The sequence below is a fragment of the Platalea leucorodia genome, assembly GCF_965183815.1.
Source record: "Platalea leucorodia genome assembly, chromosome: 23".
In the NCBI taxonomy this organism is placed as follows: domain Eukaryota; kingdom Metazoa; phylum Chordata; class Aves; order Pelecaniformes; family Threskiornithidae; genus Platalea; species Platalea leucorodia.
The window spans coordinates 1,749,996-1,767,509 of record NC_138845.1 but is presented as its reverse complement, the minus strand read 5'-3'; the positions used below and the strand labels follow the sequence as shown (position 1 = coordinate 1,767,509).

Below are 17,514 nucleotides of genomic sequence, written 5' to 3'. Positions count from 1 at the left end.
CCCTGTTTGCCCCGCTCTGTGCTGGAGACGGTGCTGCGGGGAGCTGCTCCCCGCTGGGGTTTTGCAGCATCCAAGTCCCCGCTACAAGCCTTCGCGTGGGGCAGAGGGTGGGGACTGGACCCACGGGCTGTGCCGGCGGCTGGGAGCCGGCCGAGGCTTCCCGGCGGGTGAGGGATGCCGGAGCCGCCACGGTTCCCACGCCCGCTCTGTGTCTGCGCAGGGGGGAGTGAACGGTCCGGAGAGCCCCCTCGTCCCCCCGGGAGAGGCTCCTGGCCCCAGGCAGGGCTCGGGGCCAGGCTGGGCTCGCTCCCCCCGGCCGGGCCGGATGACAGATGCCTGCGGTGGAGGAGAACATGCTGCAGCCCCCGCTTCCAGCCTGGATGCCTCTGACCCGGAGCTGCACTACGAGGAGGAGGAGGAGGAGGAGGATGAGTCGGAGCCCTCGGACACCAGCAGCATCTTCTCCGATGACTCCGTCTACCCCTGCTACGAGCTCTCCCTGGGGGCTGGTGGTGCCGGGGACCTCAGCCTCTACCAGTGCTGCGCCAGGAACGATGCCAAGCTGGTGCAGGAGAGGCTGGAGCACGGGGTGACCCGGAGTGAGGCCACGGAGCTGGACGTCAACGGGAGGGTGAGCGGCTGGGTGGGCACCCTGCGGAGCAGAAAGGATTTCCCGGGAACAGGCAAATCCTGAAGGATGGTGGTTGCTAAAGCAGGTGGAGGAGGAGCGAGAGTCCTGGGTGGGATGGCTCTGACAAGGGATGGGTCTCCTGGGGTTGATCCAGTCCTTGGAGCAGAACCTCGTCTGTCCTCCCATCCCGAGCCTGCCTGGTTCGGGGGGAGAACGGGGGGCCGTGGGGAGGATGGTGCGGTGCCGGCCCCGGGGCTGAGTGCTGCCCCTCTGCAGAACGGGCTGATGGTCGCCTGCTCCAAGGGCTTCGTGGACATCGTGCCCCTGCTGCAGAAGTGCCCCTACATAAACGTCAACCAGCAGGACAAGGACGGGAACACGGCCCTCATGATGGCAGCCCAGGCAGGTAGGCACCGCGCAGCCCCTCGGGACGCGCTGCGGCCCCCTGGGCTTCCCCTCCAAAAACCTAAAATGAGCCGTTGGGAAAGCTGAGGGTCTCGAGGGACGGGACCCTCCCCATCGGAGTTTATGGTTCGGCTTAGCACCATTTTACAACTGGGTAGGTGATGCAAAAATGGAGATTCCTACAGCAGTGTTGTCCTGCAACCCGTCCGGCCCGAGCGGTTGTGGCGAGCGGCCGAGCTGCGCCGGAGCTGCCCCACGTGCCCCGGGAAAGCCCCGCGAGCCGCGGTGATTTACCTGCACAAGGGTCCGAGCTGGCAAATGCCGCGTGCAGGGACCCAATCTCCGGTCACGACGGTTTTCCTCGTTACGGCAGAAGAGTCCGGCTCCCTCCGCCCTGATGCACCGCGGGGGAAAGGAGGAGGGTCTCAAAGTGGGATCACCCTTTATTCCCACTTTATCCTTTCTGGAATCAATGATATTTTTGCATTTTTGGACTCTCTCCTGCATTCTCTGCTGAAGCAGCTGGTGCACAAGCGCTGTTCCTTGCACGGCCAAACCCAAAACCAAATAAACCCAAACCCTTTCAGTCCTGCTCCCTCCAAGTTTCTGCACCTTGGTCCTCACAAGATGCAGTTGCTAAATACTCTTTCTCCAACAGGCATCAGCAGTTATCACTCGTTAACTGTCGAAACCCTAACGCAGCTTCTCTCTGGCTGTTAAGGACACATCACCATCCTCAACTACCTCCTCAACTACTACCCCGCGCTGGAGGTGGACAAGCGAGACCCCCGGGGCCTGACGGCGCTGATGAAGGCTGCGGTGCAGGGGCGGCAGGACTGCGTGGCCGCCCTGCTCCTGGCCGGTGAGCATCTCCCCAGGGACCTTCTGGGATTTTTTGGGAAGGGGTGACGTTGCTGCTCGCCCTGCGCTTGCACCCTGCGCTCTGGGGTGGGACAGGGTGGGACGCCGTGGCGATGGTCTCTGCATCCCGGCGTCTCCAGGAGCAGACCTGCAAGCGGTGGATCCCATCAAGGGGAAGACGGCCAGGGAGTGGGCAGCCTTCACCGGCCGCTTCGAGACAACCGTGCAGATCCGGAGCCTCCTGCGGCGCCCGCGGGCGGAGCAGTTCAGCACCCGGTACCGGCCCGAGTGGCCGGCCCTGGCCGAGCTGGTGGCCAAAGCCCTGAGCCCCAAATCCAGCAGCAAGAGGCTGTTGGAGAAGATCCGATCCACGTTCACCTTCAGCTTCCCCCGCGACCCTGAGGAGGACGGTGTGATGGACCACATGGTGAGGATGACCACCTCCCTCGCCAGCCCCTTTGTGGCCACCGCTTGCCAAACCGTCTGCCCTGACAGCCCCCCCGAGGTGGGCAAGCGCAGGCTGTCTGTGCCGGAGATCCTCGGGCAGCACGTGCCGGATCCGGACACCGAGCCAGAAGCCACCTCGTGCCCCGGCACTGGCGCATCCTCTTGCAACGGCCAAGCCATGTCGGAGATCCGGATCCTGCCACAGCGCCGGCCGGCCGGCGGCCTGCTGAGCTTCCTGCCCCGGTGGCTGCGGCGCGGGAACAGCATCTTCCCCGCGGAGCCCGTCCCGAAAATCAAAGTGAGCAAAGCCTCCGGCCCGCCTGCCCGCTCGAGGGAGCGGAGGCAGCGTGGGGGAAACAAGGACCTGCTGCAGCCGCCCAAGTGGAGGTACAAGGAGCTGAAGGAGGAGAAGAAAGCGGCCAAGGAGGGGAAGAGCAAGGAGAAAAAGGAGAAAGGGGGGAAGAGCTGCTAAGGCAGGAGGTGTCGGGGTGGGAGCAAGGTCCCTGCTGTCCCCTTGGCGCTGCTCGCTGCTTTGGCACAGGGGTGGTTTCCTTCCCCGGCTGGATGGTGATGCCCGAGGGCGGAGGGGGCTGTGGACCTACCCAGGTCCCGGACCCCTGCCCAGCCCCTCGGCCTCTCCCGCCTCGAGGGCGGCCACCCCGGCCCAGCCCTGGTCGTGCTGGGCTCAGGCTGCCGAGACCCTGCCCTGGGCTGGGCTCTGGGTCTGCCAGGGAGCAGGTCTGTGGCAGAAGTGGCTCTTTTCTCTTTTTTTTCCTTTTTTTTTTTTTTTTTTAACCTCTTTGATCTTCCTGAGATCTTGATATTGCAGCGCATGGTGGAATGTAGCCGTGCAAATTAAAATGGAAGTGGTTGCCATGTTAACAGGGTTGATGTACCGAATAAAGCTCAGGGTTGCTTGGTGGGCTGGCAGAAATGCTTCTCCCTTGCTGCCAGCGTCCCCGTCACCTCCTCAGTGACATGAACGTCCTCGCGCCTGTGTATTCCTGGGTTGCAGAGGACAAGTGTGGGGAAGCACCTCCGTGCTGCCGGAGGGTTCACAGCAGCTCCGGGTGCCAGGCACAGGCTGGAAACCGAACGCGGGGTGCTCAGGGGCTCCGTCCCCCGCTGCCCCACGGCCCAGCTGCCCTCCGGAGCGGGGCCGGTCAGAGAGGAGGCAGCTTTTGTGCCCCAGCATTACCCAGGGCAGGACCCAGTGGTTCCCCGTTCCCAAGCCAACCACCCTCCGGGAGCTCCCGCCTGCGCCCATCGGAGCCCGGGACCCCTCACCTGCACCCGTGCAGCCCCCGGGACCCGCTCCCACAGGGAGCCCTGCAGCTGCGTTGTTGTCATCTGCCCACAGCCTGGGGTATGCGATGTGCTGCAGCGAGCTCATGCTCCCCGTATTTCAAGCTCTTCTTAAATCCGGCTCCATCCTGGGACGTAGGAAGGGGAAACCGAGGTGCTGGTCACCTCGAGCAGCCGCGCTGGCTCCCGCAGCACCTGGGCACCCAGGGTTTGACCCCCAGGGAGAGCGACTGGTGGCGAGAGCTGCTCCAAGCGCTGGTTATCCAGGTAATAAAGAACCCTTGGCCCGGCACGGAGCCCAGGACGGGGCCCCCTCCCTTCGCTGCCCCCTTCTTTAGGGGGGCAAAAGCCCCCACTCCCCACTTCTAGGCTGCAGCTCTGCCTTTCGGGGGCACCGGGAGGTTTGGGCTGAGTCGCGGGGAAGGATGCTCGTTGGGAAGGAGCTGCAACCTCCCGTCTGTTCCCCTCCAGCCCTTGGCTCGCGCTGGGCTCCCCGGCACGTGGCTGCCCTCCTTCGCCAGCTCCCGGCGGTGGCTCGCAGATGAGCCGGGGGCGGACGGCACATGGAGCAGCCATCGCACGCGTCGTGCCAGCCGGGCTCCTGCCGCGCGGGGGGAAGGGAGAGCCGGGCTCCCGCCGGCCCCTCGTCCCCCTCCGCTGCTGCGGGGACGGCTCGGTGAAACCCCGAGGCTGGATGCACCCGTGGCGGGGTCCAACCACGGCCCAGGGGTGCCCGCACCCTTCTGCGGGATGAAGTCACGGTGCGCGGTGATGAGCGCCCAAATGATGACGGAAAGCCTTGCTTTGGCTTCAGGGAGGTGGCGGGAAGTTGCGCCATATCGGGCAGGGCCGGCGCGGGGCCGCCAGTCACGGTGCTGCCGGCGTGCCGGCGCTCAGCCCAGCGCCGAGGCGGGCGCCCGTCCCCGCTGATTCACCCCCTCTGCCCCAGCCAGGGGCTGGCACCGGCGCGAGTGCGGAGCGGGGCAGGGATCAGGGATCGCCCTGCCTGCGGCCGGGAGCGCCTGGGGTGGGTTTGGTACGTTCGTTAGCGTACCCTACCGTCAGTCCCGCCTCTGCGTGAATTTGCTTTCCCACGGCAGCAGCGCCGGAGCCACAGCCCAGCCTGGGGGTCCCACCCCTCCCTGACCTTTGAGTTGCCCGGGATTAGGACTTGGTAACTTTTAGAAGTTTTTAAGCAAGTATTTATCTCCCCAGTGATGATTATTGATAGCAACATGGAGCTGCCCCATTTGGAAGATGAAAGTTCAGGGACCAAAGTAGCTGGCACCAGCCCTCACCAGAGAGCCGGCGCGCTCAGCTGCCCGGGGAGGCTCCTGCCTGCAGCTGTAAAAGCGGGGTGCCGGCACCCACCGTGTGCCTGCCCCCGTGGAAGGCAGCAGGGACACAGGAGCCATCCAGGAATAACCCTGGGAGTGGCCGATCGCCGGTCGGATCACCGAGACCCGCGCGCCGGAGCAAAGATGGTCAGGGCGATAAGGCGTCTGCAGGCACCGGCTTCCTCCCGGGCGGCTCCTATCTGATGGAAACTGCCCGTTTCCCCTGCGCCGGCTCCGCAAACCTCCCGGCCCCGGCGCGGGCAAGGTCACGCGTGAAGGTCCCTCGTGTTTTATCCTGGTTTTGTACTTTTGTTTGTTTAAACTTCCGAGATCACAGGCGATAGCGGGGGAGAGGCGGCCGGCAAGACCTCAAAGCTTCGCAGCCGCGCTCCGCTCCCCCGGCACGGGGAGGGTCCGGGTGCCAGCTGGGTTCATGATACACCCGGGGGTGGTGATGCAATGGGGAACCAAGAGGTAAATCAGGCCCCGTAAGTTCGTTAGGAAAGAGGCTGCGATGCCAGCCCGCTGCCTGCTGCCTCTGCCTGCCCACGGGAGCGGGTCACCGTGCCGGGGGGAACAGCCGGGAGAAAGGCGGGGATGGGGCTTGGAAAGGTGCTGGAGGGAGAGGAGGGGGACAGGAGGAGTGCGAAGCTGCTGAGAGCGGGGTGGCTGAAAGAAAATAACCCCGAAGCGGCAAAAGGGGAAGCGACGCTTCCGCTGCCCGCAGTCCCGGCAGCCCCGCGTGTCCTGGGGGAGCGGGAAGTGCCCAGCCTCCCGCCACGGGAACGGTCCCACCACCCGCGTCCCAGCGCCCGCTGCTGCAGCGTCTCGAGGGCCGCGGCGGGGACGTGGCGGCAGGAGGCACCGAGCAAACCCCCTTGGCCCACCCCAGCCCCGCTCCGTGCCCGCAGCCGGGGCAGAGCATCCCTGGGGGGGCGACCGTTCGGCAGCACCCCCAGTGCTGCGTTACACCCGGGGAGAAACCCTCCCCCGCCCTCCAGCGCAGCACCCAAAAGTGGTGTCGCCGGCACCGAATAACCAGGAGCCCCTTGGCTCCGCCGTGATGCTCCCATCCCCGTGAGGGCTGGATGCTGGAGCGGGAGGGATGGCCAAGCACGTCAAGGTCATTCCCACGCATCTCTCCAGACCGTTCCCACCCCCGGCACCATCAAAGCAACCGGCCGCGCTTCTGCCAAAGGCCTTTGGGTGCTCCGGGAAGGGGATGGGTGTCCCCCCGCCAGCTGCAGCCCAAGGGCTCGGGTTTGCCTTGAAAGCCGGGAAACTGGGGAGGGCAAGCGCCCGGCAAAGGACAGGGGCGGGAGGAATGGGCCGAGGGAGAGCAACCAGGATGGAGCTGGGGCCCGGTGTGCGGGAGGAAGGGAGGCTGGCCGTGGATGTGTGCTCAGCAATAGGAAATGCTTTATTAGCTGGGAGTGGTGGAGAGAAGCCAGGCAGGAAGAGGCAGTAATAAGAAACATTTTTTTGACTTCTCCCACATCCAGACCACAGAGCGCTTTGCCAAGCGGCTGTGTTCGGACAACGGGGCCGCCGAGCCGAGCGCCCGGGGCCGGGCCGGGGACGGAGACGTTCCCCCGCCAGAACGGGTGACGCTGCGGCTGCGGGAGCCCCCACGGTGCTGGGACGGGCGGCAGGAGGGGAGCAGACCCATGAAGCTCCTCCAAGCCGGGGCGCACGGCACGGAGCAGAGCTGCCCCGGCTGAGCCGCGCGCGCCGCCTCCGACCTCGGGACCGCGGCCGGGAGAGTCTCACCGGGACCGGGCCGTGCCGTGGGCGCCCGTGGGACGCCGATGCTGTAGGTGAGTGGGGAAGCGCCGCGCACTTGGGGGGTCCGGGGTTGCACCGAGCTCAGCGCTTCCCTCCTGATTTACCCCAGCGCAGCCGAAAGCAGGATTTGGCCCTGTTTTCTTTGCGTTCGGTGGGACACCGGGGTTGATGTCAGTGTAGCAGAGGGTGGAATCGGGGCTCTGGCAGAGCTGGGAGCATAAATCCGGATTTACACCGGCGCAGTAGTAGCAGGCTCCGTCCCCAGGTCCTTGCTAAAGAGCTGAAATAATACGCGGCTGCTACCGACAGCCCGGAGCTGACGTGGGAAATGGGGAGTTTGGGTGTATTTTGAAAAGGCATGGGGATAAATGAGGGAAAGTTGACAGCTCCGCTAGCTGGGGGCTGGAGCGAGGGTGGCGGGGCACCGACGGCAGCGACGCCGCAGGACGCGCCGCCTCGATGCACCCCTTCTGCAAAGCCGAACCCCGGGTCCCTCTGAGCAGGGGTGGGCGAGGAAGAGCCAAACGGCCACTACAGAGGCTCCGCTTTCAGAGCAAAGTGCCGAAAGCCAAGCTGGCGTGAGCCGTGCCGTGGGAGCTCTGCCCTGCCGCCGGCGTTCGAACCCCGCCGCAAGGTCGGGCAGGAACGCTCCCCTCCTCCCCGCTCTGCATGAGGAGCCGCGTGCGACGCCGGCCCCACGAAGAGAGGAACGTGAGCCGGCTTTGCTGCTCTCTTTGCATCTCTCGTTTATGGCACCGCGATGCCCGTCGGTGTGAGAGGGGCCGGGGCGGCGCAGCCCAGCCGTGGGGGTCCCTGACCTGAGAGCTGCATCCTTCCCTCCCGCACCGGCTGCGCCGGAGGGTCCAGAGGATGCAAAGAGCTTTGCTGCGTGCGTGACCAACCTGCAGCTATGGGGAGGAGGGAGAAAAACCTCCATCTGTTGCCTGAAACCAGGCTGAAGCCTTTGGAGTCTGCGGCAAAGCCCTTGCCACCCCCGACGTGGTGTCCATCCAGCCCTTCACACCTGCAGCCAGCGCCGTCGGCAGCCGGCACACGCCTGGCTCGCCCTGCTTCCCCCCAGCCAGCGCCGGCACTGGTGCCGGCACTGCCCGGCCAGACGGCACAAGGGTCTCCACGGTGTCTGGCTCCCTGCGAGAAGGCGACACAGGGGAACTGAGTCACGAGCCGCATCCTGCGGCAAACCCCCCCGGCAGCAGCAGAAACCGCAGGGGAGGGCGGAAGCGCCGGGATTGCAAAGCTCCGCCGAGCCGCCCCGGTAAGAGCAAGGGGTCCTGCAGCCATCCCGCGTGTCCCGGAGGATCGCACCCAGCCACCCCCTTCCCCAGGCGCCCACCGCCTCCCACCCCGTCTCCCCCCAACAGCTCCTTCGCTTTTCTCTCCGTGGGGTCGCGGGGAAATTCCCCTTCCCCAGGGCTGCTCCGGACGCCCCCGGCCAGCGCCACGGCACGGCTGCCTATCGCTCCCAGCCGCTTCGGCCAGCGCTTGCACCCCCTCCGAGAGGCTTTAATTGGGGTTTTTCCTTCTCCTCTTGTTGCTGCAAATCCCGAAGGATGGAAGGACGTAACACAGCTGGGGGAAGATGCTCCGGAGGGCGCGTGAGCTGCAGCTCCGGTGTGAGAGAAGGGAGGGAGGTTGGGGACAGGGATGGGGACGCAAGGGCTGGTTTGAGCCATTACAGAAGCACCCGGGATATTTCTCCCGCGGGACGCCAGGCATGGCTCTGGGTTAAGGTTTGCTCTTGGTTAGTACCGAAAATCCATGTGACGTTGGTGCCCGTACAGCAAAGGCTTGGGTGAGGCCCTGACCGCTTTGTGTTTCACGGCAAAGGTCCCGCGGCCGTCTAACGGCTCGGGATTTCATGGAAGTGCCCCCAAGAAGGGAGCGCACCACCAAGGAGCCTCGGCTCCCCATTAGAAGGATGCGTTTTGTAGCTCTCGGGATTGCAAGGAAAGGCGCTGTGCCTGGGAGCATCCTGGAGGCTCGGGGGCAGCAGCCCAGCTCCAGGGGAGTTTATTTTTTAAAACAAAGCTGATCCTGGGCCAGCCAAGGGACCGGTCGCTGCGTCAGCCGGAGATCAGCCCGGGCATCGCTGCTGGCACGGGGCACCCAGGACCAGACCCCGCTCCTGCCCTCCAGCCGCGGGACCCGGGCGCCGTTTCCTCCCCGCAAGCAACAACCAAGCGAGCTATTTTGGGGAGGAAAAGCCCATTTTGTGCCGCGGCCGGAGCCTGCCTGGGTCAGCCACGTACGCGTGTGCTCTCGAGGGCCGGGCTTGCGTGACTTCGCTTCCCCATCAAGGCCAGAATCTAAACAATCTTGATTCCTGTCCCGGCAGCCCTGGGCAGGGCTCCTTCAATTGCAGGAAACGGAGACTTTGGCGTGTTTGTGTCGGGAACCGCGAAGAATGAGCCGAGGAGGGGCTGGGGAGCCCCGGCTGCCGCCGGCCGAGCTCTCGGCCATGTGAAAGGGGCAGCGATGCCGGCGGGGCGAGGGGCGGGGGGCAGCGCCGGCTCCGCCGTGTTTGGCTTGGCAGAAATCTCTCTTTTACAAGGCAAAAAAAAGAAGAGAAAAAATAGCAAAAACTCCCCCAAAGGCGCAGCTGGGGAGGTTTTGGCTGCCCGCAGCGCCTCTGCTTGTGTCATCGATAAGCTCCGTGCAAAAGCCCCCCGGGGACCAAGCCCCGGACCACGGCCATCTGCACCCGGTGGCTCCGGCGCCGGCGAGGGGGTGCACCGCGGCAGGGGGGCTTCGAGCTCCGTCCTGTGGCATAGGTCTTGCCAAACCTGGGGTCTCCGGTGGTGCAGTGGCATCACCGCGCTCGCCATGGCTGCCGAGCCCACAGGGTAGGCCACCAGCTGCGTTTTTGCAAGGCAGGAGCCATGGGAATGGTGAGAAATGCCGGAATACGGATTGCTGGGATAAAGGAAGGATGTTGGGGAAGCATGGACATGGCGAGGTCCCTGTTCCGAAGTGCTCCCGAGCGCCGTGGGGCTGCGCACGGTGTCCCACGCCGCGGTCGGGAGGTCCCCGGAGCTCGGGAGGTCCCAGGGATCTGCTCTCAGGAAGGGCTGAACCCGGGACGTCCGGAGCCGAACTCCGCTTGGAAGCAGCACATCCTACCTCGCACCGCTCCGCCCGCCCTCTCCCTCCCCGCCGGCCTCCATCGCTCACCACGGCCCCCCAGTTCCTTCCCAAAGCCTCCGTGGCCGCCCCCGGTGCGGCAATGAGCCCGTCGGGGGGCCAGGGGCTGCGGGGGGCCGTGGGGGGCCGTGGGGGGCCGCGGGGGGCCGCGGGGGGCTGCCTCTCACCCCCTCTGCTCCCCACAGGAAGATGTCGTGCGGAGCCTGCGGCCGGGCGGTGCTGGCACTGCTGACCCTCTCCCTCGGCTTCGCAGCCGGTGAGTACCAAAACGACGCGGTGAAGGCACCGGCCGCTCTCCACCATGCGCAGGGGGTTAAAATAAGCCCTTGGCTCCTTGGGAACGTCATCGCTTGCTCTGCCTAAAATAAACCAGCGCAGAGGGCAGCTCGTTCAAGCTCGCCTCGAGCGAGCACCGAGGGAGGCAGGGCTCCTCGGGGACCCTCGCCGTCCCCAGCGAGGGGCTTCTCCCCTCTGGGACAGTGACCTGCCTCCCAGAGAGGATCCCAGCTTAATTAATTACGGTTCATCAGGTGCTTTGATGTCACTGGAGGGGAGATGGGGAAAAGGCTTGCGTGCACGTGCTTTAAAACGCGGCTTTTCCCAGGGGTGACGGTGCTGATGGTGGGGAGCAGGGATGAGCTGCTCGTGATGCCAGGGGAGCACCAGGGTGACCTGGGGACAGATCCGGGCTGGGTGCTTGTGCAGGGAGGACCGAAGCAGCGTGGCTGTGCTGGGGACGGGCAGCAGAGCTCGTCAGGGGGACGAGTCCCCACCGGGTCCCCATCCTGCCCACGGGGCCACCAGCCCCTGGGGCTTACCGACCCGGCCTCGCCACCACCCCATGGCCCTGGCACCTGGCAGCCTTTGGGGCAGGGGGGTGACGGGCGCAGGAGCGGGGCTGGCCACAGCCGTCCGTCCCCTCGCCGCCATCCGTCCGTCCCCTCGCTGCCGTCCATCTGGCTGCCCTCGCGCTGAACTCGCTGATTCCAGGAGGGATATTTTCTGCGCAAAAGGGCAGAGCTAAATCGGGAGGTTGGGAGCACGGCCGCCCCCCGTGCCGCGCCGGCACCACGGCGCAGGGAAGCGCCTTTTGGGGCGGCCAGGGAAAGCTCCAGGAAAGACCCCGGGTTTGGCACCCGGCTCCCGAAACACAGCATCCCCGCGGCACCCGCTGGGGTGGCACCGGCTGAGTTTGGGGCTTTTGGTCCCGTCCTGGTTCCCAGAACCCAGCTCCCGCAGGCGGCCCCAGAGTGGGGTGCTCCCACATCCCCCGGGGCCCCGCGGGCAGGATGTGACCCTGTGTGCTGTGAGCCAGTGCATCCCAGTTAATCCCAGCTGGTGGGGCTGGATGCACGGCCCCTCCGCTCCCTTCCCGGGGGCACGGCGACAGGCGACCCCCAGCTCCGGGGCTGGTGCTTGGGTCCCAGCTGGGAGCGAGCGATTTTCCAAGAGGTCTCAGGATAGGCTTCCCTGTGCTGAGCACCCCCAGCCGCCTTCCCCAGCCCGGACCATGGTGTTCCCAGGCTGCCCGCTCTCAAAATTTGGTTCAAGAGTCTTTAGGACAGATGTCACTGTCCCCAAAGCCGCCAGCGTGCCCCGGGCTGGGCAGCAGGGTGGCCCCACGGCACAACGCGTCCCCTCCTCGTGCCCGCAGGCGAGCTGCTGTGTGCCTGCGACGTGCCGCACTGCAGCCTGCCCACCTGCACGGGCAAGGTGTGCTTCGTCAGCAAGAGGAAGGAGGAGGGGACCATCACCCAGCACAAGGGCTGCTTCTCCCAGAACATCCTGGAGAACTGCCGCACGCCCGTGACGGAGCAGTACGGCATGAGATGCTGCGACTCCAGCATGTGCAACGCCGACCTGGAGATCTTCCTGCAAGGTACGGGGGCACGGTTCCCTTCGAGGACCCAGAGGGGAGAGGGGCAGAGCTGTCCACATGGCTGGAGGTGTGGCTGGGTCTCCAGACCGTCCCCCTCCTCGCTCAGTGCCTCCAGGGTCACCCTTTCCCAGGTGGGACAGGGCCAGCGAGACGTCCTCGGTTGTCCCTTCTTGGGCTGTGCCTGCAGAGCTGCCATCCACGGGGCTGACCCCAGTGCAGAGCCACCCTCCCCAGGTCCCAGCCCAAACACCACGACCTCCACCCTCCCAGGCCCAAGCCCAAGCACCACCTTCATGCTCCCATCCATCGTTTCCCCCCCCCAGGAGAAGAGGACCTGGGAAAGGCACCTTCCCTGCCCAACCTCCTCCTGATGATCTTCATCCCACTGCTCGCCCTCCTCATCCTCACGGCGCTCACAGCGCTCTTCTGCTGGAAGGTGGCCCAGCACCGCCACAAGAAAAGTGACTTGGGAGACATGGACCTCATGCTGAAGGCATCCATGGTGGGAGACAGCACTTTAGAGGTGGGTGAGCTCTGGGGGGGACCCCGAATGCCCCCGAGGTGCGGGAGGGCGGGACGTGCCGAGCGTGGGGTGGCCGCCGGGCTGACCCCGTTGCCACCCTGGCTGTGCAGGACTTGCTGAATGACGACTGCACCACGGGCAGCGGGTCAGGGCTGCCCTTCCTCGTCCAGCGAACGGTGGCTCGGCAGATCACCCTCGTGGAGTGTGTGGGTAAGGAGAGTGACCGGGTGCAGGGGGAGGCTGCCCCGGCCCCCCAGCCGGTGCTTGGGCACGTGCCGGACCCCTTTCCCCCAGCAGCAGGCAATGGCACTGCGCCCCCAGACCTGGGAGGGGAGTTTGGACCCAACCGTCTCAGCCAAAACCCCATAGAGCCCATAAGTTCTCCCCTTGTCCTGCTGGGGGGGGCAGAGAGCAGCTGGGTGGGTGGGTGGGTGGCAGCTGGCCAAGGTCAATGGACCCTGCACCACCACCTGTTCCACACCGGGAGCTGGGTGTGGGGAGGGGGTCGGGGGCCGGAGGGGCTGCGTGACACGGTGCCGTGGCCGTGGCAGGCAAAGGGCGCTACGGCGAGGTGTGGCGAGGCGTGTGGCACGGGGAGAGCGTGGCCGTGAAGATCTTCTCCTCCCGGGATGAGCAGTCGTGGTTCCGTGAGACGGAGATCTACAACACCGTCCTCCTCCGGCACGACAACATCCTGGGTGAGTGGGGAGCCGGGGGGCCGGGGGGCGGCTGCGCGGCAGCTGCACGGTCCCAGCTCTTCTCCCCGTCCAGGCTTCATCGCCTCCGACATGACGTCAAGGAACTCCAGCACCCAGCTCTGGCTCATCACCCACTACCATGAGAACGGCTCGCTCTACGACTACCTGCAGCGGACGGCCCTGGACGTGGAGACCTGCCTGGGGTTGGCCTCCTCCATCATCTGCGGCCTCGTCCACCTCCACGTGGAGATCTTCGGCACCCAGGGCAAGCCCGCCATTGCCCACCGCGACCTGAAGAGCAGGAACATCTTGGTGAAAAGCAACCGGCAGTGCTGCATCGCGGACCTGGGTGAGACAGGGGGTGGGATGCAGCACCCAGGCATGCGGTGCCCCAGGGATGCAGGACGCAGTGATGCGGTGCCCCGGGGATGCAGCACCCGGGGATGCGGTGCCCCAGGGATGCAGCACCCGGGGATGCGGTGCCCCGGGGATGCAGCACCCGGGGATGCGGTGCCCCAGGGATGCAGCACCCGGGGATGCGGTGCCCCGGGGATGCAGCACGCGGGGAAGCAGTGCCCCGGGGATGCAGGATGCAGTGATGCGGTGCCCCAGGGATGCAGCACCCGGGGATGCAGCACCTGGGGATGCGGTGCCCCAGGGATGCAGCACCCAGGGATGCGGTGCCCCAGGGATGCAGCACGCAGGGATGTGGTGCCCCGGGGATGCAGTGATGCGGTGCCCCGGGGATGCAGCACGCAGGGATGCGGTGCCCCGGGGATGCAGGATGCAGTGATGCGGTGCCCCAGGGATGCAGCACCCAGGGATGCGGTGCCCCAAGGATGCAGTATCCCGGGGCTGCAGCACCGGCGTGGTGCTGACTGGGGCCGGCATCCCTCCAGGGCTGGCCGTCATGCACTCCCAGGGCAGCGACTACCTGGACATCGGCAACAACCCCCGGGTGGGCACCAAGCGCTACATGGCCCCGGAGGTGCTCAGTGAGCAGATCCGCACCGACTGCTTCGAGTCCTACAAGAAGACGGACATCTGGGCGTACGGGCTGGTGCTCTGGGAGATCGCCCGGCGGACGGTGGTGAACGGTGAGCGGCTCCCAGCCGGCTGCCGCGCTCCTGGCTCGCGGCAAGGCTCTGCGCTCGCTCCCTCCTTCTTTTTATGTTTTTTTTTTTCTTTCCCTTCACCCAGAAGATTAGCTGTAAATTATAAACACTGTAATCTAGTGTCAGCACCCGGCTCCCTGATTAAAGGGCCCATTAGACTCAATCAGCGCTTTGTTTGTTCAGCGCTGATTAGAAAACAAGCAGCGTCGAGCGCTGCCTGGAAGCCGGCCACGGCCGGGACCTCCGGCCGGCGGGGCTTGGCTCATGGGGACAGGGACGGGGACAGGGACGGGGTCCCCCACATTGCGGAGAAGCCTCCTCGGGGCTGCCTGGCCAGCGCCGCTCGCTGCCGGCAAAGTCCATTAGAAGCATTAATTAAATGGTGGGCGCTGGCGGGTGAGGCAGGAGGTCCCCCCGAGGCGCAGTCTGGCCGGGATAATCTCATTTACCGCCTCGGGGCTCCTTCAGATTAAACATTTACTCTGAATTACCAAAGCCATGTGCAGGGGATGACCTTCAGCCAGCTGGTTTTAACCCTTCCAGGCACCCTCGCCCCCCAGAAAGGGCTGAGCAGCCCCTGCGCGGCCCCAGGGCATCAGGGACGGGGGCTCCAGGGGACCCTGAGGTTCGGGGGCCACCCCCTGGGGTGCAGGGAGCTGGTGGGTGCTCAGGGCGGCCCAGGGGGGGTTAAACCTCGCGGACACACGGACATATGGAGGCACTAAGCGGAGATTAGCTGGCCAGCTGGCAGGTTAGCCATGGGGCTGCCGGATGGAGGTACGGGGTCGGGGCCGGTGCTAGAGCCGGTGCTGGAGCCATGGTTGATGCTAGAGCTGGTGCTGGAGCTGTTGGTCATGGTAGGGCTGGTGCTGGACTATTGCCAGTGCTGGAGCTGGTGCTGGAGCCACCAGCGGTGCCAGAGCCGGTGCTGGAGCCGGCCCCAGCCACCCCGTGCCGTCCCGGTGAGGTCCTGCGGTGCAGCTGGGGCTGGAGCCGTGCACCCCGTGGGCAGCATCACCGCCGGTGCGGTGCGGTGCGGCAAATCACACCGGCAATTCCCGGGGCCCCCCGTGCCCCCCAAGGCAGGGCGCGGGTCGGTCGTGCTGGCCGCCCCGGGCACCCTGTGACGTGCAGGGTGGGGGGTGAACCCTGTGCCCCCCCGCCGCCCTCACGCCGCCCCCACTCCCGCAGGCATCGTGGAGGAGTACCGGCCGCCCTTCTTCGACGCCGTCCCCAGCGACCCCAGCTTCGAGGACATGAAGAAGGTGGTGTGCATCGACCAGCAGACCCCCGTGGTCCCCAACCGCCTCTTCTCCGACTCGGTGAGTCCCGGGGGGCCGCCCCCCTCCCACCCCACGCCCAACCTTTGCTCCCCATGAAACCCTTCGATTTTCCCCTCTTTTTGTGCCTCCCCCAGGTTTTGTCGGCGCTGGCAAAGATCATGAAGGAGTGCTGGTACCAGAGCCCCTCGGCCCGCCTCACTGCCCTGCGGATTAAAAAGACGCTGAAGAAGCTGAACAATTCCCTGGAAAAGCCCAAGCCGGAGCAGTGAGGGCCGGGCACACGCCGGAGCCGCTCGCGGGCTGCACCGGGGACGGCGGCGAAGCCAGCGCCGGGATGGCTCCCAGTCACAGAGGGGGTTTTGCTCGCAGCCCCCACCTTTCCCACCCCTCCTTGGAGCCTTTTTAATTTGCAAGGAGGGAAAAAAATAGGAGAAAAAAAAAAAAAGCAGGGGAGGAATCTTCCAGCCCGGTTATAAAAATACCCCCCGGATCTGTCATCCGACGCCGGCCCGTCTCGCCTGCCCGGCGGGGATGGCAGCGGGCGCCTGGGGCTGGCGGCCCACCCCAAACCCCCGGCCGGCCACCATGGCCGAGGGGCAAGCAGGCGCTGGAGCCAGCACCGGCCCCTGCCGCAGCCCCCGTGCCCGGCCAGGCACCCACCCCATCGCTGGCGCCCGGCGTGGCACGCAGGCAGCGGGTGCTGCCCAAACCTGCCTGCCTGGCGCGTTGGCAGCGGGGATGCCGCAGGCTCGGCGGCAGCAGCAGGAATTCCCCGGCAGGGCTGCGGTGCCCGGCGCGCCTCTCGCCAGAGGAGGTCTGGATTTCGCTGGGAAAGGATGGTCCAGGAGCAGCGTCCCCCTGGCCACGCCGGATCCACGCCCCGGCGCATCATGGGGCTCCCCGGGACGAGGAGCCGCCGGCATCGAGCGGGGCCCGAGCATCCCCCGTGCTGCAGGGACCCACCGAGACGGGGGCTCCCACAGCCGCGGTGGCCTGGTCCTTCCCCGCCAAGCAGCCGGCAGCCCCCCTTTCTAAGCTCTTTTGGTCTTTGCCAACGTTTTGGTGTTTTCCGGGGTGTTTCGGTGCACCCTGTGGCCGGCTCCAGCCCACACCGCTCACCGCCATCCCCAAAACCACCCCACGTTCGGGGCTGTGCAGATGGGACTGGGATGTTCAGCAGAACCAGCTTTGTGCCCTACTCCATAATTATTTAATTATTAAGATTTAATATATTTAATAAAGTGTAAAGCTATTTTATCGCTTAACAGCTGCCAAACCTCCCCCAGCGGGCGACGCGGCAGGATGAGACCCCAGCGCTTCTGCATGGCTTAATTTATTGCTTCAACACCGTGTAGCTGCCGCGTATCGCTCCGGCACCGCCGGATCCCGCAATAAACCTGGCTCCAGCCTCGTGCCATCGCTCTCCCTGCGCCCGCGAGGGGCTGGGGCTGCGCCGGGGGGGCTGCGGCTGCCGGCCCTCCCGCTTCTCGGGTCCGCGGCGCCCACGGTCTGGGGGCGAGGGCGAAGCCCCCCAGGAGGAAAGGGGAGCTGGCCTGGGAGAGCGCGGCCGTCCGGGGGGCTTCGGCCCCCGCGGGACCTTGGCCTTCCCTGGCACATCGCTGCGGCCACCGCCAGCTTGTCTCATCCTGCCCTTGTGCCCAGCTCCCAGTCAGGGACTGGGAGAAACTGGTCAGCAAAGGGCAGCTGCTGGCCCCCGACGGGCCTGGCACCAGGGTGAGGGGAACGTCGGGGTGCGCAGGGCAGGGGTTGGGGTGCTCAGCTCAGAGTTTGGGGTGCCCTGCTGAGGGTTTGGGGTGCTCAGCCTGGGGTTCGGGGTGCTCAGCTCAGAGTTTGGGGTGCCCTGCTCAGGGTTTAGGGTGCTCATCCTGGGGCTCGGGGTGCTCAGCTCAGGGTTTGGGGTGCCCTGCTCAGGGTTTGGGGTGCTCAGCCTGGGGTTTGGGGTGCTCAGCTCAGAGTTTGGGGTGCCCTGCTCAGGGTTTAGGGTGCTCATCCTGGGGCTCGGGGTGCTCAGCTCAGGGTTTGGGGTGCCCTGCTCAGGGTTTGGGGTGCTCAGCCTGGGGTT

The 17,514-nt window shown here is 66.0% G+C and overlaps 2 protein-coding genes across 2 annotated transcripts; both read left to right on the top strand.

Annotated features, from left to right (window-relative positions):
• Nucleotides 1-325: 325 nt before the first annotated feature.
• ANKRD33 (ankyrin repeat domain 33) lies at nucleotides 326-2,816 on the top strand (the record flags this gene model as incomplete). The annotated part of the gene is made up of 4 exons (XM_082332245.1): nucleotides 326-631; nucleotides 908-1,037; nucleotides 1,758-1,898; nucleotides 2,038-2,816. The coding sequence occupies 4 exons, from the start codon at nucleotides 326-328 to the stop codon at nucleotides 2,814-2,816; spliced, it is 1,356 nt and encodes a 451-aa protein (XP_082188371.1).
• A 3,677-nt stretch (nucleotides 2,817-6,493) lies between these two features.
• On the top strand, nucleotides 6,494-16,815 carry ACVRL1 (activin A receptor like type 1). The gene is made up of 10 exons (XM_082332465.1): nucleotides 6,494-6,803; nucleotides 10,119-10,189; nucleotides 11,588-11,812; nucleotides 12,136-12,335; nucleotides 12,446-12,545; nucleotides 12,887-13,033; nucleotides 13,107-13,382; nucleotides 13,933-14,130; nucleotides 15,340-15,470; nucleotides 15,566-16,815. Exons 2-10 carry the CDS (start codon nucleotides 10,123-10,125, stop codon nucleotides 15,698-15,700), a joined length of 1,479 nt encoding a protein of 492 aa, XP_082188591.1. The 5' UTR covers nucleotides 6,494-6,803; nucleotides 10,119-10,122; the 3' UTR covers nucleotides 15,701-16,815.
• Nucleotides 16,816-17,514: the final 699 nt, after the last annotated feature.

Excerpts from the sequence above, each read along its gene's own strand:
- ACVRL1 (XM_082332465.1), top strand. The coding sequence starts at position 10,123 with ATGTCGTGCGGAGCCTGCGGCCGGGCGGTGCTGGCACTGCTGACCCTC. Across the intron at positions 10,190-11,587 it reads CTCCCTCGGCTTCGCAGCCG|GCGAGCTGCTGTGTGCCTGC; the intron begins GTGAGTACCAAA and ends TCGTGCCCGCAG. Across the intron at positions 11,813-12,135 it reads CCTGGAGATCTTCCTGCAAG|GAGAAGAGGACCTGGGAAAG; the intron begins GTACGGGGGCAC and ends TCCCCCCCCCAG.